Source organism: Fusarium phalaenopsidis (assembly GCF_050370095.1).
Source record: "Fusarium phalaenopsidis strain FUZ10S chromosome Unknown contig_32278, whole genome shotgun sequence".
In the NCBI taxonomy this organism is placed as follows: domain Eukaryota; kingdom Fungi; phylum Ascomycota; class Sordariomycetes; order Hypocreales; family Nectriaceae; genus Fusarium; species Fusarium phalaenopsidis.
In genome coordinates, this window is record NW_028145417.1 from 2,525,357 (window position 1) to 2,551,440 (window position 26,084).

At 53.7% G+C, this 26,084-nt stretch overlaps 10 protein-coding genes and 2 non-coding genes across 12 annotated transcripts; 4 read left to right on the plus strand and 8 right to left on the minus strand.

Moving 5' to 3' along the window:
- Positions 1–118: 118 nt before the first annotated feature.
- LRP88_01408 lies at positions 119–201 on the plus strand. The gene has a single exon. It is a non-coding gene; the product is annotated as a tRNA-His (tRNA).
- Positions 202–2,414: 2,213 nt separating this feature from the next.
- Positions 2,415–3,929, minus strand: LRP88_01409 (Obg-like ATPase; the record flags this gene model as incomplete). Its single annotated transcript, XM_083238093.1, has 4 exons — positions 2,415–2,966; positions 3,178–3,663; positions 3,720–3,791; positions 3,855–3,929. 4 exons carry the CDS (start codon positions 3,927–3,929, stop codon positions 2,415–2,417), a joined length of 1,185 nt encoding a protein of 394 aa, XP_083106598.1.
- Positions 3,930–4,858: 929 nt separating this feature from the next.
- Positions 4,859–5,666, plus strand: LRP88_01410 (PPPDE putative peptidase domain-containing protein; the record flags this gene model as incomplete). Its single annotated transcript, XM_083238094.1, has 2 exons — positions 4,859–4,960; positions 5,022–5,666. 2 exons carry the CDS (start codon positions 4,859–4,861, stop codon positions 5,664–5,666), a joined length of 747 nt encoding a protein of 248 aa, XP_083106599.1.
- A 278-nt stretch (positions 5,667–5,944) lies between these two features.
- LRP88_01411 (mitochondrial 37S ribosomal protein uS11m) lies at positions 5,945–6,682 on the minus strand (the record flags this gene model as incomplete). Its single annotated transcript, XM_083238095.1, has 1 exon — positions 5,945–6,682. The coding sequence occupies one exon, from the start codon at positions 6,680–6,682 to the stop codon at positions 5,945–5,947; it is 738 nt and encodes a 245-aa protein (XP_083106600.1).
- Positions 6,683–6,972: 290 nt separating this feature from the next.
- Positions 6,973–8,685, plus strand: LRP88_01412 (protein translocase subunit TIM44; the record flags this gene model as incomplete). Its single annotated transcript, XM_083238096.1, has 2 exons — positions 6,973–7,964; positions 8,022–8,685. 2 exons carry the CDS (start codon positions 6,973–6,975, stop codon positions 8,683–8,685), a joined length of 1,656 nt encoding a protein of 551 aa, XP_083106601.1.
- A 504-nt stretch (positions 8,686–9,189) lies between these two features.
- LRP88_01413 (NADAR family protein) lies at positions 9,190–9,921 on the minus strand (the record flags this gene model as incomplete). Its single annotated transcript, XM_083238097.1, has 3 exons — positions 9,190–9,200; positions 9,278–9,723; positions 9,779–9,921. 3 exons carry the CDS (start codon positions 9,919–9,921, stop codon positions 9,190–9,192), a joined length of 600 nt encoding a protein of 199 aa, XP_083106602.1.
- A 558-nt stretch (positions 9,922–10,479) lies between these two features.
- On the minus strand, positions 10,480–10,561 carry LRP88_01414. Its single transcript has one exon. It is a non-coding gene; the product is annotated as a tRNA-Ala (tRNA).
- A 1,564-nt stretch (positions 10,562–12,125) lies between these two features.
- LRP88_01415 (cytochrome b5-like heme/steroid binding domain-containing protein) lies at positions 12,126–12,693 on the plus strand (the record flags this gene model as incomplete). The annotated part of the gene is made up of 2 exons (XM_083238098.1): positions 12,126–12,178; positions 12,231–12,693. The coding sequence occupies 2 exons, from the start codon at positions 12,126–12,128 to the stop codon at positions 12,691–12,693; spliced, it is 516 nt and encodes a 171-aa protein (XP_083106603.1).
- A 490-nt stretch (positions 12,694–13,183) lies between these two features.
- LRP88_01416 (M28 family metallopeptidase) lies at positions 13,184–15,819 on the minus strand (the record flags this gene model as incomplete). Its single annotated transcript, XM_083238099.1, has 2 exons — positions 13,184–13,245; positions 13,296–15,819. The coding sequence occupies 2 exons, from the start codon at positions 15,817–15,819 to the stop codon at positions 13,184–13,186; spliced, it is 2,586 nt and encodes an 861-aa protein (XP_083106604.1).
- A 1,108-nt stretch (positions 15,820–16,927) lies between these two features.
- LRP88_01417 (retromer subunit VPS35) lies at positions 16,928–19,790 on the minus strand (the record flags this gene model as incomplete). The annotated part of the gene is made up of 4 exons (XM_083238100.1): positions 16,928–17,080; positions 17,139–17,285; positions 17,333–19,598; positions 19,657–19,790. 4 exons carry the CDS (start codon positions 19,788–19,790, stop codon positions 16,928–16,930), a joined length of 2,700 nt encoding a protein of 899 aa, XP_083106605.1.
- Positions 19,791–20,472: 682 nt separating this feature from the next.
- On the minus strand, positions 20,473–21,333 carry LRP88_01418 (uncharacterized protein; the record flags this gene model as incomplete). Its single annotated transcript, XM_083238101.1, has 1 exon — positions 20,473–21,333. The coding sequence occupies one exon, from the start codon at positions 21,331–21,333 to the stop codon at positions 20,473–20,475; it is 861 nt and encodes a 286-aa protein (XP_083106606.1).
- Positions 21,334–24,815: 3,482 nt separating this feature from the next.
- Positions 24,816–25,946, minus strand: LRP88_01419 (NADP-dependent oxidoreductase domain-containing protein; the record flags this gene model as incomplete). The annotated part of the gene is made up of 3 exons (XM_083238102.1): positions 24,816–25,395; positions 25,448–25,786; positions 25,837–25,946. The coding sequence occupies 3 exons, from the start codon at positions 25,944–25,946 to the stop codon at positions 24,816–24,818; spliced, it is 1,029 nt and encodes a 342-aa protein (XP_083106607.1).
- Between the last annotated feature and the right edge of the window lie 138 nt (positions 25,947–26,084).

The window sequence follows — 26,084 nt, forward strand, 5'->3', positions numbered from 1 at the left end:
GCTCTAGAAAGACAGTTGGCTCAAAGATGGAAGTTGGATGTGGAGGGGAAGGTGGCTTGGTAGTGTGTAAGCGAGAGTATATAGAATGTGCAGAAGCTTCGTGTTTCATCAAACAAAGGCCGTCATCGTATAGGGGTTAGTACATCAGTTTGTGGTCAACTTGAAGCACTGAAAACGCAAGTTCGAGTCTTGCTGACGGCAAAACAATTTATTTTTTGCCATTTCTTGATGCTACAAGGTTCTGCCATGCAGGATCCTCAGATCATGGTGTGTCATTCCCATGCAGGGAACGAGGGGGGCCAATGGGTGGAGCAGGGTCAGGCCCTGCAGGTTCGGTTTCTCCGAATTGCTCGTTCGTTGTGATGTCTAAATAATGGTATGTAATCTAGATGAAAGGATCGTGAACTCGGTTGCTTTTAGTAGGAATGTCATATCCTGTCAGATATGGTTGGGATGGCGAATATCGGATTTTTGTCATCATAGACCTCCTCTACCACAGCAATGATAATCCCTTTCTAACTTGCCTTAAAGAACAGCTGAATAACTGCAATAGTTTACCACTTATATCTCTTCATTCTGCGGTTATAGGGAGCTATCCAAGCTGTTCTGTTAGCCAAGACACTAAAAGAAAATACATTGTGATCGACTTGGACCGGCAGTCCTCTAGCATATGCCAGCTTAGAAAGGCCCAAAGACTTTGTTTCAAGCACCACTCGAACTAGTGCTAGTCATTTTTGCGGCCAAGTTACTGCTAGGTCATACAACATAGAGTAATCAGCAGGATTCGCTCATCACAGCGTAATTGGCCGTGGTGTTTCTATTCTGGACAAGTTGGGGCAAGATCAGCAAATGCCAAGTTCCGTCTAGTCCTTTGTTCCTGTTTAAGCAGATATGGGTGATGACATTATACCAAATGTGCTTTATTCAACCTTTAACAAGTCCGGGAAAGTTTAGAAACCCTCAACCGCTTTCACTTAAGCGACTCGAGTACATCAATGTCAGGTCTTACTAACTTGCGGAAATACTTCAAGGTCGACAGGATCTATTAGAGAAGAGTTCTCGTGAAAAGCATGCCAAGGCCGTAGCATTTCCTTAGATGTTACCTCTGAAAACTTTACTATTTACGAAATGGTAAGACTAAAGGGCGCGGAACAAGGATTAACATTCCCAACTTGAGCTTCCTAGAGATTCTTTCAGCAGATTGAAGCTTGAGAGGCTTTTGAAGCTCTTATTGTATCTCATGGAACTGCTTTTCAGTTGCAAGTCTCGTCACTTGGACATATCCAACTTCTTTCTCGCGTGATAACCTTCAAGCAAACACCCAATGTTGTGTATATAGCTTAAGCCCACTGAACGGCAGAAGCCACCGATTTCTCCTGCGCGGCTAACACTCGGACGGTATCTTGCTCTCTGGACGTGGTGGTCGTTGGCTTCAACTCGAGAGGCAACCTCTAACAAACAGTTCCGCAGAGCGTATCGCCCAGTACTGTGTCTGACGTCTAGGGTCTGACGGTTCCTGGACTTCAAAACTGTTTGTGTTCGCGGCCACCTCTGCCAGAGATGGCCAACCACAAGACCCTGATCAACAACCGTTTGGTGAGACAGATGGATGACCAAAAACTACAAAGCAATGGCATGGCGTGATTAACTACCTATGAGGTAGCTTTCGTTCTAGTCGGTTGCTAGTTTCCATGCCCATGGGTTAACTCTGCTAAGGATTTGTATGTGTTATTTAGAAGGGCCTCATCGACCCTCGTACACTCCCTCTCCTCAAACATCTCCCCCTTCACATACTTCCTATCACTCGGTTCAAAATGCTGTGCCTCAGCTTCTAACACTGTTCATGGCCTTGGCCGTAACTGGAGCTGAGACATCTTTATGCAGGCTCAGCTATACCACCTCCCTCACATCGGAAGCCTCAACAGCTCAGTCAACCACCACAGACTTCACCAACTTCACGACTCAAACGTCATCTGCATCCATGATAGCAACATCGATTGAATCCCTCTGTGGATCCGACCCCGACTTCCGCAAGTGCCCCAACCCTCAAGCTCAACGCCCTCAGCGACCCGACCTGTGTCTCAGCTCAAGGCTTCTGGTGGAGCGCTGCTTTGAGACTCCAGCTGTTCCAGGATCTGAGCTTGGACGAGTGCATCCAAACGTTCAAGACTCGGAGTGCATCAGGATTCAGTAAGAGCCTGGGCAGTACTGCAACACCTTTAAGGCCCGTCTCGCCGACATCTTGCCCATCAACCCTCAGCCAGTCGGACCGAGATGTTACGAGGCACATGGCCGTCCATTTCACAATCGATCACACAGACACAGAGGGCAAAACAAAAATTGACTTCATCACATCGTTGCATTTAACTTTTGTCTATAGAATTAAATACGACCGGTGGCAGGGTGTTGTTCATTTAACCCTTGGCGGCACCAGCCTTGATGTGAAGAATGTCGCCATCCTCCACGACATACTCCTTACCCTTGGTCATGATCTTGCCCTTGGCCTTGACCTCGGACTCGTCACCGAGCTCCTTCAGGGTGTTGTAGTTGAAAACGAGAGCCTGGATGAAGGTCTTCTCGAAGTCAGTGTGGATGACACCGGCAGCCTGGGGGGCCTTGGTGCCGTTGCGGATGGTCCACGATCGAACCTCATCAGGTCCGACAGTGAAGAAGCTGCCTAGCTGCAGGGTCTTGCGCATCTGGAGAATAACCTTGGGCAGAGCCGAGTCGGCGCCAACGTTCTTCTGCTCCTCCTTGGCCTCGGCCTCGGTCTCGAACTGGGTGAGACGAGACTCGTAGGACACAGAGATGGGGATAAGAGGATCGCCCTTGGCGTTCTCGTTGATCCACTCGACAATCTTAGGAAGATGCTTGTTCTTCTTTCGGATAAAGTCCTTCTCAGACAGGTTGACGAGGTAGACAACGGGCTTGGCCGTCAGGAGGAAAAGAGGGTTGATGACCTCGACCTATACGAGCGGGTTAGCGTATGCTCGATGGCCATGATCCAAAACGAAATCAGGTAGAAGATTTTGCTATCAGAGTAAAGTTTATCTCACAATGCCTCTAAGCGTTATTTAGGTGAGGCATTCGACGAGCTGGGATTAGATCAGGCCGATAGGCCTTTTGTCATCATGCAAGCAGGGGGATAATGAAACGAGAACAAGTGAAAAGTCTTACCTCCTTGGGTCCCCAGTTGCCCTTGCGGACATCCTTGCCATCGTTGAGCCAAGCCAGGATCTTCTCAATGATCTCCTGCTCTTGACGGGCCTTCTTCTGCTCCAGACTCTGACCACCCATGCGGGTCTTCTTCTTCTGGTTCTCGAGAGCCTTCTCGACAAACTCAATATCCTTGAGTCGCAGCTCCTCGCTGATGATGTCGAGATCACGGGTGGGGTTCACGTCACCCTCAATGTGAATAATCTCGGCATCGTCGAAGCAACGAACCACCTGGAAGATGGCATCGACAGCACGAATGTGAGACAGGAAAGCGTTTCCAAGACCAGCGCCGGTGGATGAGCCGCGGGTCAGACCGGCAATGTCGTAGACGGTCAAGTTGGCGGGGACAACCGACTTGGGCTTGTACTTCTCGACCAGCCAGTCGAATCGGTCATCCGGGACGATGACACGAGCTTCCTCGGGGTCGATTGTGGCATAAGGGAAGTTCTTGATGCTGTCAGCACCCCGAATCTAAGGGCGGCGGGCGGCGAGGGGCTTCATACAGCTGGGTTACCAAGGTTGCACTTGGTGATGGCCTGGAAGAGGGTGGATTTGCCGACGTTGGCCAGACCGACCTGAGGTGGGTGTTAGCACGCGATCAAGATGGCATGACGATTGTCAGTGGAGGGGTAGCATACAATACCACTCTTCAAGTTGTTACCGGGCCTGCCCAGCGGGATCTTCTCCTCGACAACCTGCTTCTTAGGAGGCATCTTCTTTCTTGACTTGGCGTAGTTGCGACGTTGAACAAAGACGACCAGGCCGAAGCGCGAAGATGACGGAATGTGTCCAAGAGCTGCAGAGCTTGCTGCGCGGGGTGCGAAGTGAGGGGAGATAGAAGCGAAGGTGAGAGTAGAGGTAAAGGGCTTCGTGGTGAAGAAATTGGTTGGCTAGTGCCAACCTCGATTGCCCTGGACGGCTTCGAAACGAGAGCGACGTCGAGGGAAGAGAGAAAAGGGGAGGGAAAAGTGAAGGAGAAGAAATTTCTCTTTTTATTTGCGAGACGGAGCTTGCGAGATGAGATGAGAATTTGTTCCACCCCACCTTGGCTGGTAAGAGAGGTTGGGCCCCCGCCAAGTTTTCGGTTACACGGAGAAGATATTGATCCGGATGAGAACCGGGGACAACGTCATTGGCTGACGAAAGCAGCCGATGTCGTAGGCAGGCACGACCGTGCGCAGAAAGAGAAAGATGGACCCTTGGAATTCTTGTGACGCTTACGCTGTACGCGGATAAAATGCCTGAGGTGAGTGACAGTGAATCACAGCGGGTAGCGGCAGCCTGGGCCTGGAGGCAGTCAGGTACTGTGCCTTAGCTTTGGAGGCGCTGCAGGTTGCTTCGCCGAGTATTTGATTGTCAAAACCAACATCGATCTAGCCGGGCCGGGCACCTCCGCTTTCTTGTCCTTCAAACTTCCTTCTTCATTGTTCATAATCGCTTTTGGCTAGATTCTGGTCTTGGTAGATTTTCTTTGCTCTCTTGAAGGAAGCCACCGACCCTCCGCGCCTTCCACCATATATATTCGTACAGTGTCCCGGTCGCCCCGCCTTCACCCTACACCATCAACCCCAAGCTCTCCGACGCACTCTGACGTCGCATCGTCGCATCTATCGCGACGCTTTCCGCGCCAACTCTTATCACAATGCCTCGACCTAAAAAGAGCTCGTCGGTGAGCAGATCTCACCGATCAACGCTATCGCTACAAAAGACCGAGATAACCATCCATGTCTACGATCTACTCCCGGTGAGACAAGCTCCCCAACCTCAACCTCATGACGAAGCTCTAAACCGCGTGCCATTGATAGCCCGGCCGCCTCTCCTCGGTGCTATGGACAGTCGGCGCCTCACTTCTCCATTCTGGTGTTGTAATCAACGGCAGGGAATATGCTTACGGTGGACACGACAAGCGAGGGCTTACAGGCGTGTACTGGACAAAGCCCAGAACCGAGCCTCCCGGAGGCACATTTCGATGCGAGATCCTACACGGCTTCACTCTTGCGAGCGATCAGGAGATTGATGCGACACTTCGGGCGGCCTCGGACGAGTTCCTCGGTACCTCGTACAATCTTCTAACAAAGAACTGCAACCACTTTACATCATATCTATGCAAGAAGCTCACAGGCCAAGCCGGCCCGTCTTGGCTAAACCGCGCCGCCAGTATCGGTGTAGCGTTGCCATGCGTCGTCCCGCGAGACTGGATCGAGCCCCCCGAATACGATACCAGCGATGGCGCACTCCTAGACGATTACGATAACTCGGATGAGCATTCCCGCATGTTGGGGGCATCTGCTCCGCATCTCTTGACAGAGAGCAACGATGGCAGCATATATGATGAAGAATGGGATAGTGAAGAGGAGAGAAGGCGTGGTGGTAGTGGCAAAGGAAAGCAAGCCGTGCGAGACTCTGACGGGCGAAGACTGCCCCCCGCCGAAAGGCTCCCACGGCGATAGGACTGGGAGTCATGATATTGGGTATGCATTGCAGCCAATTTGGCTGTGTCACTTTGTTTTGATGTTTGGAGTTGGGCGGCTCCTTCAACTCGGTCAGCACGATACCAATGGTTTTAAGTTGGGGCAGATTCATTCGTTAGGAACTTGCAGGTCGGCGCAAGTTAGGTCTTGTTCATTTGTATAGTAGTCGTACAGAGTATGAATAGTACATTCACTTCCAACCTCTTGCGGCTGAAGTATCAAACAGTATAAACCCGAACAACCCAGTTCCAGCCCATTTACAGACGTCTGGGCTTCTCGCTTCTGGTTCCGGCAAACTTGATTCTTGTGGAATCGGCCACACGGACAATCTTGTCACGCAGGACCTTGCCCTCTGGGCTCATCAGGACCTTGAGGGCCGCCTCTCGTCCCTGACCGAAGCCTCGCAGCACCACCTCCAACCGGTTCATCTTCATGGGCCAGCCGGTGTGGATCAATCGCTCCAGGACGTACTTTGTGAGGGAGTAAGCGGAATCGAATGTGCCGCGTCGAGACTTGCGGAAGCCAATGTTGCCGGCCGAGAGGGAAATGATGGGCTCGCGATTGGGCTTTGTGCATGTGATGTGGGTGTTGTGCTTGTGCGAGTAGATGTGGAAGTGAAATGGCTCGAGATCGTCCTCCTTGGCTTGTGCTGCCCGCATGGCCCCTCCTCCGAGAGGGCTCATGTCGAGATTGGTCTTCTTGAGGGCCTTGAGGGCGAGGCTCTGGGAAAGACTGGCCATGGCATTGTTCTGGGGCGTCTGGGCGGCGTTCGGCTGTGACTTGCCGTAGATGCTCTGGAGGAACGACGAGGCGCTGGGTTGGCCCAGGACCCTCTTCCGGGGTGCTCGAGGTGGAGGAGGTGGGAGATCATCATCGCGGCGGGCACTCGTCTGTGAGATTGGGCGGGCAATCTGGAAGGAGGACTTGGAGACGGTGGCTCGGGGGCCCCGGAGGATCGATTGCGCCGCGAGGCGACTCGTCAATGGCCGACTCATCTTGTGCGCATTGCCTGGTCGTGAACTAACGAGCGAATCTTTGATGGTGGTGTCGGCTCCTGCCAATTTTTCCTCCGATTCAATGCTCCAACGGGCCGGGGTCCGGCGGTTCTGCCGAGGCTTTGCCGTCTCGCCCGCCTTCCTCCCGCCCCGAACCGAGATCGCAAACCAAAATTTCCTCGCGCCTCTTCCACCACCTTCCACCGTCCATTTTTCCTATCCTAAACGCCTCAATCCACGTTCAATCGTGTTCTGTGGAGGGCTTCTTGTCTCTTTGTGTTGTTGCAATCATGAACTCCCTCGCGAGAAGAACGGCACCCTCGGAAAAGGCCCTCTCACGGGCCTCCGCTCACCTCTCCGCCGGCACATGTCCCGCCTACCGGAGACTAGCCTCCCAGCTCTCACAGAATGCCGTTCGCGATGGCGCAAGGTCACAAGGCCCAATGCTGTCCGGTGCAGTTCGGTCGCCGTTGAGATCTTCCTTCCTGCCCTCCGAGCTACGCCTTTCCCCCACTTACACCGTCCAATCTCGCCTCTTCCACATCTCCAGTCGTCTATCTCAAGAAGATAAGCCAAAGACCGAGAAGCCAGCCTCGGGTGCTGCTGCGACCGACGCCAAGGAGAAGAAGCCCGCTGAGGCCGAGTCGGAGAACAAGTCCGAGACCAAGCCTGAGGAGGAGCAGTCCAAGAAGACCGAGGAGGGTGAGAAGGGTGAGAATGGCGAGGATGCCGGCAAGGAAGGAAAGGAAGGCAAGGAGGAGGGTAAGGAAAAGAAGGAGGATATCCCTCCTCCTCCTCCTCACGGTGACAAGACTCCCTGGCAGGTATTCATGGAGACCATGAACACCGAGTTCCAGAAGTCGCAAGAGTGGAATGAGTCAACCAAGCAGATCGGCGCCGCCGCTAACCAGTTCGCCGAGAGCGAGGGTGTGCGACGTGCTCGCGAGGCCTACGAGAAGTCCACCGGCGCCGTTTCTTCAACTGTCACCAAGGGTGCCAAGGTGACCGCCAGCGCCATCGGCAAGGGCGCTACTTGGACCTGGGATACCTCAGTTATGAAGGGCGTGCGTAAGGCCGCCAACGCGACTGGTGACGCCATGGACAAGGCTACTCAGCCTATCCGAAACACCGAGGCTTATAAGGACGTCAAGAATGTCATCGACGATGGCAGCTCTTCACGATATGGTGGATGGGTTGAGAAGGAGGAGCGCCGGAAACGCCGAGAGGCCATGGATAAGAAGCGGGGATTCAAGGCCGGCGAGGTCATGGAGGAGGATCCAAAGTGAGTTACTTATCCCAGTTTTGAGTACATTTCTAACATACGCAGTGCCGGAACCAGCGTGACGGTCCACAAGGATGCGGCGTGGAAGGAGGCTTGGAGAGATTTCCGTGACCAGAACCAGTTTGTGCAGGGCCTCTTCAGCATGAAGGGCAAGTACGAGGAGTCTGAGAACCCGCTTGTGTCAACGGCCCGAAGCATTACGGACCGTATCGCCGGCTTCTTTGCCGAGAACGAGACGGCCATGGTTATCAAGAAGTTCCGAGCCATGGACCCCAGCTTCCAGGTGGAGCCTTTCCTCCAGGAGCTCCGAGAATACATTCTCCCCGAGGTGCTGGATGCCTACGTCAAGGGCGAGACTGAGACCCTGAAGCTCTGGCTCTCGGCCGCCCAGTACTCAGTGTACGAGGCCTTGACCAAGCAATATCTTCAGGCGGGCATGAAGTCCGACGGAAAGATTCTTGATATCCGAAACGTCGACATTCTGCGAGCGCGCATGCTCGACCCCGGTGAGGTTCCCGTCTTCATCATTACCTGCCGTACCCAGGAGGTCCACGTCTACCGCAACGCCAAGACCAATGAGCTTGCGGCCGGCATGGAGGACAAGGTGCAGCTGGTGACTTATGCCATCGGCATCACGCGAGTGCCCGAGGACGTCAACAACCCCGAGACACGGGGATGGCGTCTGATTGAGATGCAGAAGAGCGGACGAGACTGGTACTAAGGGGCTTGCATCCATCAATTCACATCCGGCGTCAGGGGTTGGGGTGCACTTTGTGGATATCCGGAAGAGGGCGGTTCACGATGGTTCGCCTAATATGTGTTTATAACTGTACAATATGTGCCATCATGTGGGATTATCAGGGCGGGCATTCGACACGAACAACAAACCACACACAACGCAACAACAACAACAACAACAACAAAACGAATGAGCATTCATGGGGGGATGGGTATGGGGCTGTACAATCAGCAAACAAAAGGACAAACCACGCCGCTCTGCTTGCCTCGGGACGAGGCTTCTTGTATGTATGTATGATTACTGATGGAGGAGATGGACGACGATATCAAGATGGGTGGGAGTATTCACAAGAAAAGGATGGACTATAGACATCATAACCCAAAAGTTACCTTGAGTTTCAAGGCCAATACATATTCAAGGCTTGAAGCCGACTAAGCAATCTGGTATATACGCCGCGTATAGAGGTATCATTCGTCCTTGTCCTTCTCATCCTCGTCCTTCTTGTCCGTCTTCTTCTCGCCTACATCTTTCTTCTCCTCATCCTTCTTTTGCTTCTTAGTCTCTCTTTCCTCACCTTGCTCTCTCAGAATCCTCCTCACCTCCATCAACTCCAACCCCAGCAAATTCTGCCCCCAGCTCTCCCTCGCAGCCTCCGCATCAGCCGCCTTGAACCCAATACCCCAAATCCTATCAAACGGACTCGCCTCAACAATCTCCCTCTCCCCCGTGCTCAGCAGCATTTCACGCAGCGACCCCTCAATGGGCTCATACTTGCGCTTGACCGCGCTCTTGCCCTTGGCGGGCGTGCCCTTCTGAAAACCCTCCTCGGAGACGGCGTTTGTAAACTTGAGCACGTTGCCACGGCGCACAATTTCGCGGCGGTGTGCATTCCAGGTGGCCTCGTCAAAGTTGGAGACCTTGCGGCCCAGTGACTTTACCTCGCGGGGGTGTCCGGCGCGGAGGATCTGGAGAGCGACTTTTTCGTCGTTGAAGAGGAGGGCTTTGTGATGCATCATGTAGCTTGACCTTGGTCAACCATGATATTTCACTCGCTGCCTTTTCAACATGTACTTACTGCTCAGCTGTTTTGTATGTCTTCTTTTCATCTCCGTCATCACGAAAGGGACAGTAGTACCACTGCGAGAGGTATCCTGTAACAGGATCCGTCTCACGCCAAAAGTACAGGGGGTTTGACGAAGAAGAAGAGCTTTCAGCCATTTTGCCCAATGCAAGTGATGAAAGAGGATGATGATTCCGGACGAGCTTCGACAATCTCCCAGCTGCCTTATAAGCGTTCAGCTGTATATTCATGGCATGCGCTGTCAGCCTTACAGAGAGTGGAACTTGTTAGTGCAGGGGGCTGAGTCCTCGCCGTTGACTCACGGACTGGGGCGGGCTGGGGTTGGCGTCTTTGGTAGGTTAAGGCTTGTTTTCTGCCTAGGTTCTCAAACCATGTCTCGCCTTAACTGTAGGCAATAAATTTGATTGCCTGTTAACATTTACTGTCGTGTTTTTGCTGGTTCTTCTTATCCCGGAGTGTATGGAGGAGCTTGGGCGAACCCTAGTGTCAGGGTGGTGGTGTGGGACAACAGTCAACAACGCTGCACCGTTGAGGCTTTCTCCCTTGTCTAGACCCCCCATTCTATGGCAGGACTGCTAAACAAATGGCAAAAAGTATTTCTCAGGCCTGCTAGATGGTTCCTGGCGCCAAGGTTCGGCCATACGAGAGACAGGGGTGCCCGATCAAGACAATCGACCTTTCAAGCGCAAAAAGGATGGAGACTGAGGGATTTGAACCCCCGGCCTTCTGCAGATGCTTTAATGCAAAGCAGACGTGATACCCCTACACCAAATCCCCTGTTTGTTGTAATCTTTGTCGTTAAATTAATTTATGAATCCTAGGAGCCCCTGAGTGCCAACAACCCTACACCCAGCCCGCCAACACCCGGAATACCTGTTTACAGGAGGCCTTGGAAGGAGCGAGAAACCGGTGTTTGGCATGTTCTTTGTAATGAATACCTGATAATTGTGCTTTGGGGCTCGGTAGAAGCTAAGAGGCAACGCAAACCATAATCGCCATCACTCACACAAACCACAGCAAACAATTAAAGTTTTCAAACAGGGTGGTTCCCAACCGAAGCTCCGCTCGCCATTATGGAATTACAAGGGCATTGAGCGTTGTACGAGCACCCAGACCACACAGGTGGCGAGGCTATCACTGAGACAAACGGCCTGATGAATGACTCTCCTGAATGAGGCCAACCCGCATTTACCGATCGAAATAAATGCGTTCAGACTACTCTGTACGTCGAACCGTAGAATTCCATTACATGAATTGATACATTTACGTCTACGACGTGGCAAAACTGATTGCTCCCGAATAAGGACATCTATCTTTTACTGGTCCACGCTGATTTTGGCGCATGAAGTGTTCTGCGAGCGTGGAGAAACAACAGAATGGTATTGAGGCCTTCCCATCTGCATGCCTTCCGTCGCGAATTGAAATGACCCCCAGGTCCCAGCTAGAACCATCCTCACATGAGGGTTGGGGTGCCCGTTCCGGCACCCGGGAGCCGATTGATCGAACGACCTAGAAACAATCGGCAACATGCAGATGCAGGCTTCCTGGCGTGCAAATGGGCAGCTAGGCATTGGCGAATCCGACACAATTGCCGACATCATGGCGCATTTCCGACAAGGGGGGCCGGGCATTGTGGGCATGAGCCGAGGAGGCATTGGACCTCCGAGGATACAGCTGAAGGCGAAGATCCCAGATTATATTCATCAAGTATCGAGTGACTATCAAGGCGGACAGATTTCAGCTTTTAGATAATAAGTTGGTTGACTGACTCTTCACTTACCCCTGAAGACGGGGGCCGACAGACGCGTCGTTGAATTAACGTGCAGCAAATAACGGCTTTTATCCTCATTCTTAGGCCTTAAGATGAGGGAAAATTGCCCTAAACTTAGATGAACTATGGAAGATTACATGGGCCAATTACTATGTACTTGTGATTATTTCTTCTAACATTAATGTAGAGAAGTCCTCATTATCACCATTTTGCTGTTGGATAGGGCTGAGCTTAAACCAGCGCCTGTTTCAACAACCACTGAAGACACGAACAAGATCTGGCCTTATAGAACGAATTGATCCGTCAAATAAACCAATCCTCCGAAATTTCGACTGTGTGCAGACAGTAAGCTCATCAATCAGTGCCCATTCACCGACACACACCTCGCACTTCCGGCCGAGACGGGGTCCCCCGCGTCGGAAGCTTTCCCCTGTACTTTCGTCAGAGTGGGGGAAGAAGTCCAGAGAAAGGTGGTCGGGGACTTCGGAATCCCAAACCTCAACACAACATCAACAACATCAATCGATACTCTCTGTTTCAAACGAGGCATCGCATAACTTCAAATCTGCCATGGACCACGTCGAGCGCCAGATGGCTCAACAAGCCGCCCAAGACCTCAGCCTGTAAGCAATCCTCTGTCCATTCTCTTCCCCTCCAGCTAACCCAATTCTCCAGCTCCTCCCTCGCCACGCCCCTCAACCTCATCCTTCTTTCCGCCGTCCTCTACACAGCTTACGCCCTCCTGCGCCCATCCCCACCTCCCTCTCTCCCACGCGACGCCCCCTCCACCGTCTTCCGCACATACACGCCACACACACTGCTGCCCTTCAATGGCGAGGATGACAAGCCCGTGTACCTGGCTGTCCGGGGCCGCGTCTTTGACGTGACGCGCGGGCGCAACTTTTACGGCCCTGGAGGACCTTACAGCAACTTTGCAGGCCGTGATGCGAGCCGTGGTCTCGCATGCGGAAGCTTTGACGAGGACATGCTGACAAAGGACCTGGATGGACCGCTTGACAAGCTCGAGGGCTTGGACGGCGAGCAGATGGAGGCGCTACAGGGCTGGGAGGAGAGATTCCTGGAAAAGTACGACGTGGTTGGCCGTCTGGTGTCTGTCGCCGATGCCCCAAAGGCTTAAAGAGGAAACAATCATGTAGTAGAGACGCAGCAGCAATCATATCTTCAACAAAAAACCGGCAGTGAACCGCATTCCTTCATTACTATAACAAAGCAGATATTTCCCCTCTGGCGCATGGGCTCTATCCCGACAGGTCGTCTTACCCAGAAAAATAAACAGGTAGTAAAAAAAAAGTTTCAGAATCCACGCAACCAAACTCCGTGCAATGCCTCCTATACACTTTGTGCGTGGACGTACACGCGCCCCGAAGCAGACAGGTACTATATATCTTTAAAAGAAAAAAGTAGAGGCTAGTTCGCCAAGAGTAAGGGGAGGGGGAAAAAAGGGAAAAAAGAGTTGCTTCGTCCGCTTGAATCATGCATTTGCACTCGACATTTCTAGAATCGTCGCTGCTTTGCGTACTAGGGCCGCCGTCTTGGCTATGATGCGTTGGGCGCTCCTCCAGTCTCCGGTCTCAATTGTGTCGCGGATGGCGGGGAAGAAGGCCGAGTCATAAGCCGACCAAGCTTGTGGTCCAAAGACGACGTGCCTGAACTGTGTGCGGTTGGGGATCTATCGAGATTAGCAGAGTTTCCTGATCAAGGGCATCTCATCACTTACACCACCGCCAAGTTCTAGGTCCAGAAGCGTCGTCTCAAAGTAGGCCATCTTGTTGTTGTACATCAGCCGGGCGTTGCCAATATCGTTGGCCTCCCAGCCTCCGTTACCCAGGACCTCACGGTCCCAGTCCATCTCCCACTTCTCGAAGCTGGCAGCGTTATTCTGGACGAGTGTGACGGCGTCCTTGAGCTCCTTGAAAGAGACTGATTTTGGCTGATTTTGCTGGCCTGCCCACTTTTCCAGGTCCGCTACCCACTGTCCCAGCTTCTGGCCGTACCACGCCATATCGAAGGGCAGGATGGGACGATCAGCAATGTCGAGGATGAGGAGGCCTATCAATTGAGCCATGGCACCGTGGTACCTGAATTCGGGATCGATCACACTCTCCACTAGGTCGAACTTGTCGTAGCTCGTGTGATAGGGGTATGCGCCGCCCTCGAATCCAACGTCCAGAGAGCTAGTACCCGCGATATCCTGGAAAGCCACGTAATCGCTTCCCGCGCCCAGGCCCTCAATCTCGGCATCGCTCTGATCCCAGAGCTCCCGCAGGGTGGCGTTGGTGTGAGGATCAACGACACGGGCGAGGGCGTGGAGGACAGACTTTCTGAACACAGGAGATCCCGATGCGCGAAACTTGTCGCCGGCAACAACCGTATCAAGGTTGATATATGCAAATGCATTGTCTCGCAGATTGTCCAGATTTCTCTCGACATACTCGGTCGATCCAATAAGGTTGTACTCTTCGGCATCCCAAGACATGAACTCGATGGTTCTCAGGGGTCGCCATCCTCTTTGGACGAGATCACCAAAGATTCGAGCCATCTCGATCATGACCGCCGTGCCCGAGTGAGGGTCAGTAGCGCCGAAAGCCCAGGAATCGCGGTGATTGCCGATGATGATGGACTTGGACGTCTGCTCCATGCCGTTGATGCGACCGTAGACGTTCCAGATAGGCTGCTTCTCTTCCTCGTCCTGGATGTTCTTTAGACGCACAATTGGTGACTTGTCATCACCCGTCCACCACTCAATCTCTGAAACACCGCCTTGCCATTTCTCGGGCACCTTTTCGCCGTGTCCCTTGAGGTGTTCCAGCAGGACCTTGGCGTCTCTCCACGCCAGGGGAAGACTGGGAATGTGTACCAAGCCAGGAGAGTCCTCTGGCTTCATCCTTGGCGAACTCTCCTTGCTCTCCCATCCAGGCGTCAAGACGTCACCAACGACCCAACTCATGAGACTCACAGATCCTCTCTGGACAGCGTCTTCGGGCATCCATGGTCCATTTGGCGCGACGGTACCCTTCTTGAAACCGTCGTCTCCGGGGTCGCTGTAGATGATGCAGCCTGCAAAACCAGCCATCTCGGCAGCTTTGACCTTGAGGGCTCGGTCCTGCTGAGTTCCGCCATATCGGACAAGTGCGATAGCACCCTTGGTGTTGATGCCCTTCTCTTTTAGCACCTTAAAGTCCTCCCTCGATCCGTAATTGGCGTAGATCAGAGGTCCCTTGACGTCGCCCGATTTGGAGTGTCCGTGGAAAGCATATGTTTGCCGTCCCGCTGTTTCACCACCAACCTCCTCCTCTTCCAGCTTGGCCGTCCAGATGGCCTTCTTACTATCCTTGCTGTCCATAATCTGCACTGCCCGACCATCCTTTTTGGGGTAGTTGATGTAGACATGGTACTCATCCATAGACACCTCGTCGAGCATCGCACGGCTGAACATGCTCTGAACGTCCATGGCTGTCGCGTAATCACCCTCGGTGCCGGCGATGTGGGCGTAATTTGAAAAGTGCTGCACACAGGCGCGCATCCTCAGGGGATCGACAGTGTGTAGAATATATTTTCGTAGATCCTCCGGGTTGTAGCGGAAACCACCTCCTAGGCGATCTGATAGACCACCAAACAGGTCGCTGGCGAATAGGAGATAGAAGAACCCGACAACGATGGTGATGGCCAGACTGCGCACGCAAAAGAGGATGATTGCCGTCTTGTCAATCTTGGGGAAGTTGAATCTCCTTGTCTCGGTCTGCGTCTCCTCGCCTTCGCCTGTGGCGGCTTCGGTATCATCTGTGGAAGCGGCTGGCGCATCGGGTCGTTGGGGGAGGGTTATTCGCAATCGGGGTAACCTTGGCCGCCAAGACCACTTCCACCGCGGCAGAGTCAGATATGAACCTATTCGTTTCCCCCACTGGGAGCCCCGTGAGCGATCGGGCTCCTCAATGTCCATCTCCTGCATCTCGCGCCGCACCTGAGCGGCCTCATCATCGCTGTCGCTGTCGCTGGCCCACAGGCTGTCCTCGTCATCAGTTTCCACTGTCGGCGGCCGGTAGCCGTCGGGTCTGCGGGAGGAGCCAGCGCCGCTCGAGGACTGAAGCAGACCTTGCGACTCTGCCTCAGTGGCATTCCGCTCGTTGGTCGGCGACCTCGGGGCGGGAGCCCAGTCGTCGGGATCATAGTGGCTCCCACTGGCTACAGCCTGGTCGTAGGTGGGAGGTATGGGATCGTAGAAGGGAGCCTTCTCGGAAGGCATGTTAAAGGCGTTGGAGCACTACGGCGCCCTCGGTTCTTTTCAAGTTCGGGAGAAGATCGATTCGGGTGTCACAAGAGACGGGGGATAAGCGAGAAATCCATCCGCTGATGGATGGATGGATAGATGGATTCAGATAAAGGAGTGGGCGATTCGGATCGTGTTGGAGTAGTCTAGAGGCGACGAACAGATAAGAAATGAGCGTCAGGAAGGAAAGACAAGAGACAAACTCGGACGCCAGGATCGCATCGCCAAAGTCCGCAAGCCCAGAGCCCAGGATAACGCGATTAGAGTGCCTGACGTTGCAAACGGGCAAAAAGTTGAGCAGGTGAAATACGAGGGCGTGGATGCGACGGGGATGATGGCGAAGCACTGGAGTGTCCACGTAAGGGACCGGAGCCCACTATAACCCGCCGGTTAGTACGGAGGAACAGCTTTGGAGCTGGTGACTCTGGGGAGGACAGTAGTGGCTGAGTGAGACGATCCGGCTTGGCAGAAGATGTTGGACGTTCAGGACGTAGACCAGGGAATGCATCAAATTCTCAATTATTTTTTCACTCTGATATCCAATTCATCAATCCCTTATCCGCTGAAACCCTCGTGATACTCGCCTTCGAGAGGCATCCAACGACGCCTGTCTCCTTCTCCTGAACCCGCCCGTGCACGCCACGCCAGGATTACCCCACAAAAGCTGGGATAAGGAGACGCGCTAACTCTGAGAGGGAGGTGATGAACAAAGCAAACTTGGAGCAACTCTACAGCGAGAAATGATGGTACAAATCGGCAGTTGACAGTAAGTTAGTATCAATACCGGTAAAATAAACGTCCAGCATGGCAAAAGGCACGAGACCATCTTTACCGTTCCTCCTCTCCATTCTCAGCCGCACCTAATATCAACACTACCCCTGAACTTTGCATCCAGCCAAGGAACGCCTCACTGGATAAGCAACAACAATCTCGCCGGCATGCCATCAATTTTCGGGCCAAGTGTACAGAGTACATATATACAACTACCTGCTCCTTCCTCGATCCACGCAGGCCAAGCATTATCTATCGCTATGACGTTCACGTCCCATTCTCTTTCCACCTTCTACTACTGCTGCGTCACGTCCTAGTTGGGGTACAGCACAATGCCCTCGTACTGTCGACTGCGGATATTCTCCAAGGTCTGGTGGAAGTGTCTCCGGCTGTTCTCGACTGAAGCCGAGTCCTGCTGGTTGCCCGCCAGGTTGGAGTGGATAAGCTCGATGAGTCCATTGAGATACTTAGTTGTCACCTAAACGTGTTAGCAGCTGCTCGAGACTTGCATTTGAAGTACTTACCGATTCATTCTGCTGGTCAAAGTAATACACATAACGATCCAGGATCTCGACAAACAGTTCGATCGACGTTGCCGTCTCCATGCATGAGTCGGCCACTCGGAGGGCTCGCTGGAGGCACTCCAACACTCGCTTGCCATCACGGTAAAGCTAAACATGTCAGTCATGTGTATCCTGTGTTTTGGGACCCTACATACCTCGGTCTCCTCCGTCTCGTCGTTCGAAGTGATGGGAGTCGCCCACCACAGATGACTCGCCAGATACACGGCTCGGCACTGGTCAGGCTTGCGCAGAAGCTTGCTTCCGTGCTGGGCACACTTGGTGATGAGTGTGTCGTAGTTTTCTTTGCCAAAGTTTCGGGTCTGGTGAAGGGCAGTAGCAATTACACAGACCGCCTGGAACTGCGCCTTTGAGTCCGAGATAGCCTCTTCGTACACTGTAAAGGCTTGGGCAAAGAACTCGTAAGCCACCTCTTCGAAGCCAGCCATGTCTGCTGTCTGACCAGCCGAGCAAAACAAGCGCAATGCCATCTCAGCAGCCCCAGCGTTGTTGACGCGCGTGTACAGGGTGCTCAGAGCAGAGTGCATAAACTTGAACAAGGCGTTGCTCTGGGTCTCCCAGTTATCGTCAAAGTGTTCCCGCAGCTTGAATCTTCTCGCCAACTTCATGCACGCCGTCATGAGGGGTGGCGTAGTCGTGCGGATGCGCTCGTTACCCTCCGAGTATGCCTTCCTAGTCATCTGGAGGAGCTTGAACTGGGTGTCGTTATCCTCAGCCTCCAGCAAATGCACTATCCGCGCGAGCCATCCTTGCTCCTCCATCGTCTCGTCTGTCTCAACAGGACGTCGCTGCGCAACGCCGGGGTATCCTTGAGGGGCCTGAGATCCCTCCTTAATAAGCACCTTTAGTACCTCGAGCACATTCTCGAGCTGAGCCGTGGTCGAGATCTTGGTCTGGTCCTTGAGCAACGTGCGAGCGACACCGCCGGCAACGGCACGGCGGGTGGGGTATGATTGCGACTGAAACAGAGGAACATAGGTGGGAAGGGACAAAGCAGTAAAGATGGAAACATATCGATCGATAGGGGCTTGCAGCAGGGCAAGCAGGCTCTGTTGAGCTGGGGGCGAGTGAAGATCGGCATTGTTGATGTTCTCCCGCACCTTGGTTGCCGCGTAAGCCAGGATCTGATCCACGTAGTCTAGCCTGTCGGGATAGATGTTGAGCGCAAGGTTGCAAAGCGATACAAGTAGGGCAATGATGTCGGGAACAGGCAGATGCTGAGCGTCGACCAGGTTCTTGACCTGGGCGAAGAATACTTCGTAAAGCTGCACACTGTCGGTGATGGATTCCTGGCCGTTAACAGCGGTAGTCTCTGTCTCTGCAACTGAGGGTGCTGACTCGGCGAGCGTACTAGAATCGTCGGTGCTGGTCTCCCCAGCGTTCTCTTCAGGGATCTCATCTGAGGCTTTGGCAGCAGGCTCGCCTTCAGGCTCTGGCTCTGCCTCACCCTCAGTCTTGGATGACTCGCCAGCCTCCTCAGACTTTCCGGCCTCTTCAGAAGGCTTGGACTCTGTCGGAGCAGCTGGAGGAGTCTCCTTCTGAAGGTTGATCCTCTCCAACAGCTTTGTCAGCGCCTCGGCTTCAACCTTAGCCCTATCATCCGACTTGTCATCTGGGCCGTCGCGCTCGGCATACTCGGATAGCCGGTCCATGAGACCAATAACGATGGACTTGACATTAACATGAGGGTTGAGGCGCGAGACGGCGCCGAGGAATTGGTCCAAGGTGTGTAAGTGGAACTCGTCTGGGAAAACTTGCGTAATCACCTCAAGAAGATATTCCTGAGCGAGAACATCCCGACATTGGACCACCTGCTCCAGAAGGGGCGCCAGAATGCTGGTCTTGTAGGTCTCGAGGTCGACAAGTTGGCTCAAGCGTACTATGTTGCTGCCAACTAGAAGCTGTAGCTCCTTTCGTTCCCGAACCCTCTGCTCGCGCTCTCTCGAGTGGCCCTGGTGCTGCAGCCGGACCCATAGCTTGTTCATCTCGACGAAATTCGTGAGCACAAAGTTGATAGAATCGCTGAGGTTACCCTCAGGGCCGTCACCCTCAGTCGTCGGCAGGAAGTCCCTCGCTTGACCTGACAGATAGTACCGGAGGAAGAGGCCGCGAATGGGATGCTGAACACCTCGGCTCATGTCCATCATGTCCTTCATGAGCTCCTTGACGGGCGCATCCTCGATGGCCATGTAGGCCGTGCCGACTGTAATCATAAGATACAATCGTGGAATGATATTGCCAGCGTATTGAACAAGTTCGTAGAGGTCGGCGAGATGGTTAACCGGATGGTTTTCGCGAAGGTGAACAGACAAGTAGCGCAAAGCGTCAAAAACGGCCATGTATAGTTCGTAGTACTGCTTGGGGCCGAGACTGCTGGTACGAAGCTCGGAAACGAGAGTCGAGCTGTGCCCATTAGCGACTTTCCAGGGGATTGAGACGGGCAACTCGGCTGTCGACCTACCAGCACTTGAGGGCATCCATGAGCTTCCCGGGCGTGTCGAGACATTTGCGCATCAGCGACGTTTGCTGTCGCACCGCAACGAGGGCATCCTCAAGCAGACGGGCTTGGTCTTCGGGGGGAGCTGGCGTGGCCATCTTGTAGAGCTATCGCAGTGGGGTAGCTTGGAGCAGGTCGGAAGAAGCCAGGCTCCTAGCAAGTCATAAACATGCGACAATGAGAGGCACAATGGCGAAGGAGATGGCGGCGGTGTTGGGATCGAACGGAGGCGCCGGGTTGTCGTCGATGGGTAAGTGCGCGCGAACAAGGCGCTGGGCGATGACGATACGGGGGAGGCTGAGATAATGAGTTGGGCCTAGCTCGCTGATGGACAGCACTGTACCTGCACGTCTTTAGGCGGCAGGGGCTGCTCCCAGCCACACGACGACGGGAGCTTTGTTGGCGCAGGGTCCTGTCACGTGATTGGATGCGGGTGCCTGGTGCTGAGGCGCATGGGTTCACCGAATGGAACGGGTGCAGGGGAACAAAAGTGGTGAGAGCTTCATAGCCGAAAATGAGACATCAAATTTCACTCAAAGCATATCTACTCGAGTCGTTCCATTCTTTTTTACCATCTTTTTTCTCATTGATTCATAAAGATGTCATTACAATGATAAGGTTGTGACAGATTACCCGATGCGCCAATGTCAGTTACGACCGCCCGTACTTGCCCTACAACTTGATGCAACCCAACTCCTCGCGTTCTGTCTTTACCGCGCCTCGTTTTCGACAATCTGACTTCTCCCCTCAACTCCTCGACTCAACCAAACTCGACTCAACTCAACTTGTCAGACACCCGTTCCGTTGACAGTTCTTCGACCGCCCAAACGAACCCGTACCGCAATACTTTGCTTTTCCAACTCGCGCAGGAATACCCAAATCATCTCGAAGGAAATCCACCAGCGACGTCTCAATCGACGCTGAGAATGCGGCTAGGACCAGCATCATGTTCGACTGAGGATGCGGCAGGTGGTGAATATCCGCAACAATCTCCACCTCCTTGATCGTCTTGACAGACGCCAGCTCTCGCGCCCACTCGAGGCTGTCGTGTCTAGTCGTATACAGCAGCCGAAAGTCGGAAACAGTCAGGCTCTGCGGTCCATCCCATGACCCTCTTGGCCGGGCACCTTCGATGACAAGCGTCAACTTATCCAAGCCCTGCAAGTCTCGGAGAAAGCGACAGACTGAAGACCAGTCATATGAGTCTGGCTCAACAGTATTGGTTGGGCTGCGCTTGTAGAGACTGATCTCTCGAACTAAGTCTCTAGTGCGTGGTGTCTTATCAGCGAGGAAAGGCACCACGGCCTCCAAGTCCTCGCCAAAGTGGAAGGCGTGCCTTGTGTACAGAAAATGGGACGCCTCTTCCCGGATTTTCCTGTTGATGTGCATGACCGCCGTGTGCATCGCTCGATCGGTTTCGGCGTCGGCGCAGTATGTTGTTTCGTATGACATCTTGGCAAACGACCGCTCCACGATGTGGTAGGCGGACCGTTGGCACTTTGAGCGGCGAGCCTGGTACTCGCACTTCGATTGATTCCGGATCGCGATATCTCTGTTTCCGCCATTGTCGAGCAGGTATTCGTATATCAGCATGCGAATCTCCGGAGGGATTCGCATGAGCATGGGCTCCTCAGTAGCCATGGTGGTTCAGGTCGATTCGCCACAACCAGGACAAAGACAAAGACAACAGGATCCCAGAAATTCTTGCACTGGGACGGACGCTTGTTTTGAGGACAGCTGAAAATTGGTGGCCTTAATGATTGGGTCGGCGAATGGCATCGATGAGTTGGTACAACAATGACGGGTGATGACGGGCAAGGCAAGGGGTCTCGCGTCAGACGCCACTAGGTGTCAAAGCAGCAAGTGCGCAAAGATACGGAGGTTTGACAGGAGGCAGCACATCCCTCGACGCGAGCGGAGGCTGGGCACTTATTTATGTGTACAGTCCAGCAGCGCAAGCCGATCAGCAATGTTGAGCCAAATGAGGCTTCAGGGTGGTCCATCAAGGTGCCCACTCCCCGGACCTTGAACAACTAGACCGAAGCTCGGCTTTGTCGAACCATCCATTCAAGACGGGATCAAACCGTCAAGCCGCATCGCAGCCCAGCTAGGTCTGTGTAGGTAGTCGGCTCTTGGTACATATTCTGCGGATGCGGGTGGTGGGTGTGAATCGGCGCTGGAACACCGTCCCAGCGTGTCAAGACCCCGAATCCCGTCTATGCACAATCAGCCGTTCCAATGACAGAGTGCTTATAGGTGAAGGAAGCCTATCCACCCCGGTGACAGGCCTCCCCGTCCTTGACCGACAGCCCATGGGGGTCACCTTGTTTCCTCCGCTGACTCGACCGACCCGTCATCTTCACCGCCGACCCCACGGTCCCACGGTCTGGGTAACGTCTCGTTTGCTATCGCATAGGGTAGTTGGCTCTCCTGATATGGCCTGCGATCTTATGATCAAGGGGTGGGTTAGCTAAAGAGGTTTCTTTCGCTTCAGTTTCTGTTAGTAGTGGTGTTGCAAGGTCAACAATTGCCTGCCAACTGCTGCCCAATAGAGGCATCGAGAGGTGCGGTTGCGGCTGCGCAAAGATTGGCTATCCACTGACGGTAATAGAGTCTGACCCTGCCGATCATCCATCGTGCCCTTGCTGCTTGCAACCCAATTCTGTGCGGCATCGCAGAGAGTCCCACTAACATGCAACTTCGACCCAAAACTCGGAATGACGAGACGGGACTGGAACAAGGTCTTTGTTACAGTCGGATGTTGACGGGCCAGCCATCATCCGAGTTGCAGCGGACACTAATGAGGAGACGGGGCTAGAGAAGCTGCAGCATTTATCTTGCCTTATCCGAGCACCCAAGCTTCGACACTTTGACTAGAACGGGACGGCTCTTTTACTTTGAGTTGGGGATGGCGCGTCTGTCGCGCTTCGAGAGACTAGCGTAACAAGGGAATTGGCCCCATCAGCAAAGGGAAATACCGGAGGCTCGATTCCTATCTGCTGGCAAAAGGCCTTTCCCCTTGGTCAACGAATGGAACCTCTCAGCCATTGGCCTTGTCATGATCACGAAACTATCAGCAAGAGATCCATGTCATGCTTGGTTGCGGTTACTCTTTGAGGATCCCCGTTCGGAAACTCTCGCGACCACACCTTGATCACTCCGGGATGCTGTGCCATGGATCCATCGTATTTCTCCTGTGACTTGACTGCGTGAGGAGCGCATCGTGAGCCGCAAATCGCGAGCCGCAAGTGTTGCGCTGCAACCAGCCTCCACCGGGTTGCATATCGAATTAATGATACCTTATCACACAGCGGGCGCCACCCTGCTGCTATATGTCGGTTCCTTGGGCTGAAGAGGCTGCCGTCGTACATTAGCGCCCACTCTGAGCCCCGTTCATCTGCGGCATTGCGCGGTAACACGGCGTGCCAAAGGTGAAGGGCAGAAGGCATTACACATGGACCGGGCTGTCATCAACACCAACAAACAGGCAAGCTAGTGGGGAATCAATCGACTCTGGGCCCTCGCTACATCCTTTTCGCCATCCAGGGGGAGATGATGGTGGCACGTCTTGACGACCATGTCTTATTCGCTGGGCATAAACCAGCCATATCAGCGACTCTGCCGAGACACGTGGGACGATGGTACATGGACGATCCGCAAGGCAATCATCTCACCTTGAAGCCCAAAATGTCGAATTCGTCAGTGCGTCGTCGGTCGGCAGGCGGATATGCACATTGACCTTGACCAGCAGAACTCGACGCCTGGTAAGGATTCCCTTTCTCACCGCGGGCCGCGGGTGGGGGACAGATGTCTCCTGGAGGGCTCAAGGTGAGGGAGGATATCCAAGAGGGAGAGGCCGAACAAGAAAGACCCATCTTGGATGGATATGTCCCGTCTCCATGCGCTCGCCAAAGCGCCCTGCGATCTTGGAGTCCCCGGATTGACTCCAGCATCTCTTAAGGCTAAATGTCAAAGGCGACAGATTTGCTCGGGGGAAATCTGGGAATCTCGGCCAAAATAGCGGACACCTCGTTCGGTGTCTGTCCTCTCGCTGTCGCTGCTGGTGGTCATTCTTCTAGAAAGCCGCGTGGGATGTTCAGGGATGGTGATCCCTACTAGCGTCCCTGCACGCGTGGTGGCACCGGAATATCTCATGATGACCTTGAGCCGCTTCTTGATTCAGTCACCACATGCGATAACGTCTTTGTTTTATCTCGTCCGCGTACAGTTACAGTGCCGCTCCGAGACATTCCTCTTTGATGGCCCCCCAGGTCCCGCAGCGAGCTTACTGGCTTGCTAGTCGGAACTATGCCGAGACTATTCTATATCCGCGACGTTGGTGTGTCATCCCGCGATGCCTCAGTTCATCATCAACGCATTCGTCTCTACTGTATGCTGCCTCACCTCACCGCCGCTGGGAAATGTTGAAGGGCCACCACGGAGCCGTTTCTCAGCGGACAGGGGTGTGATCAAGCCATCCGCGACGCGCTTGTGCAATCGGAGAGGTTCCGAGAATCGGGAGTTGGCGAGCGGCTGAGCATGTTTGGCGCTGAGGTCTAGCATGGTGATGTTACTGCAGGGGTCCCTGCCGGCGACGGGCTGGCCCGGCGTGTCCTTGAGCTCGGGATGGCTTCTGTTGCCGTCTAGATTATTGATGGCACTTGGTCGACCAGGTCTAATCGTGCGCCTTGATCAAGCCTCATGCCGCGCTTACTATGGAGGAGGGTTGCTCTGTCTTTCTGAACTAGCTCGAGACCAGGTGCTGCTGTCATTCATAAGAAGAGGAGGAGCCCGCTGCTTAGAATGGGAGCGAGACCATCTGACTCAACCGTTGGGTGGGAGGTCACGGGGGGTGGTTCACCATGTTGCATCCGTGGTGGCATTGCCAAGGGCAGAATACTCTCCCAACTTTCGTTTGCTGACTGTGTGGGCAGATACTATGTAAGCCAGGGGCTGCCAACTTGAACTCCCCTAACAAGGCCGGGACCGTCTACAGAGTAAGTACGTGGGTAAGATACTTTGTGGGCACACTGCATAAGGGGGGTAAGAATCTTCTGGCCAAGTTGGGCATGCATACGCGCTGCACTATCGAAAGTAGGTCTTGCTTTCGCTCCTGGCTACACTCATGCCTCGAGAGGAGCGGTGTCTGTGTAATTTCCAAACGTGGGATCTCGTCCTCCCTCAACCCCGGCCTCGAGCACAAGTCTTCTCAGCTCCTGCTCCTCCCCCTTGCTAACCGTCACTCGTGACGCTCCCACGTTCTCCTCGAGATACTTGATCTTCTTGGTGCCGGGGATCACAAACACGCGTGGGCTCTGCTCCAAAAGCCAGGCCAGGGCGAGCTGCGAGGAGGTGTACCCCTTTTGCTTCGCCAGCTCGTTGAACTTGTCCACGATCACAAGATTCTTGCGGAAGTTTTCCCCCTGGAACCGTGCCAGGTTCCGTCTGAAGTCTCCCTCCTCAAAGTCGTCAACCGAGCGGTACCTGCCCGTCAAGATGCCTCGTCCAAGGGGTGAGTAGGCAAAGACGGACACGTCAAGCTCCTCGCACGTCTTGAGGAGGTACGTTCCTGAGGGGCCCTCGATGTCGAGTGTCCAGGGGTTGTACTCGACCTGCACGGCCGAGATGGGATGCACGGCGTGGGCGCGGCGGAGTGTCGTGGACGAGACCTCTGAGAGACCCAGGTACTTGACCTTGCCCTCCCTATTCGTTGTTAGCCCCCTTTTCTGCTGAGGAGTACCTTGGGTCAACCTACTCTATCAGTTGCTTCATGGCCTCGACCGTCTTCTCAATAGGCACGTCCTCTCTCGCTCGATGCATGTAGTAAAGATCAATGTACTCAACACCGAGCCGCTTCAGGCTCCTCTCAATACACTCCCTCGCATATTCAGGCGATGAATCCGTCACGAAGTTGCCGTCGACTATCTTGAGCCCAAACTTGGACGCAAGAAAGATGTCCTCGCGGCGCTCAGGGTGCAGCTTGAACCACTTGCCGATGAGGTCCTCGCTATCAGCGTAGGCATCGGCAGTGTCCCAGTTGGTGCAGCCTAACTCCCAGGCGCGGTCGAGGACCTTGAGGCGCTCCTCATCTGATCTGGGAGTTGTTAATGAGGGAGTGTAGATACCGTCTTGGGGTTTACACACTCAGTGGTACCGTAGGCGATGCTGAGACCCATGAGGCCGAAGCCTACAGCTGGAATCTTTGGTCCATTCTTGCCGAGTTGACGGAGGGGGAGCTGAGCAGGAGGGGCCATGGTGTTTCGTAGAACAAGTGAAACTTGAAGATGTAGGTCTCGGAGTTATGGTGTAAGTGTTAGTTGAAGATGTCTGTCTGTTCTGTCTGCTCCAAACAATCCCTCAACAACGTTCTCCAAGTCCCTCTTTATACTTTT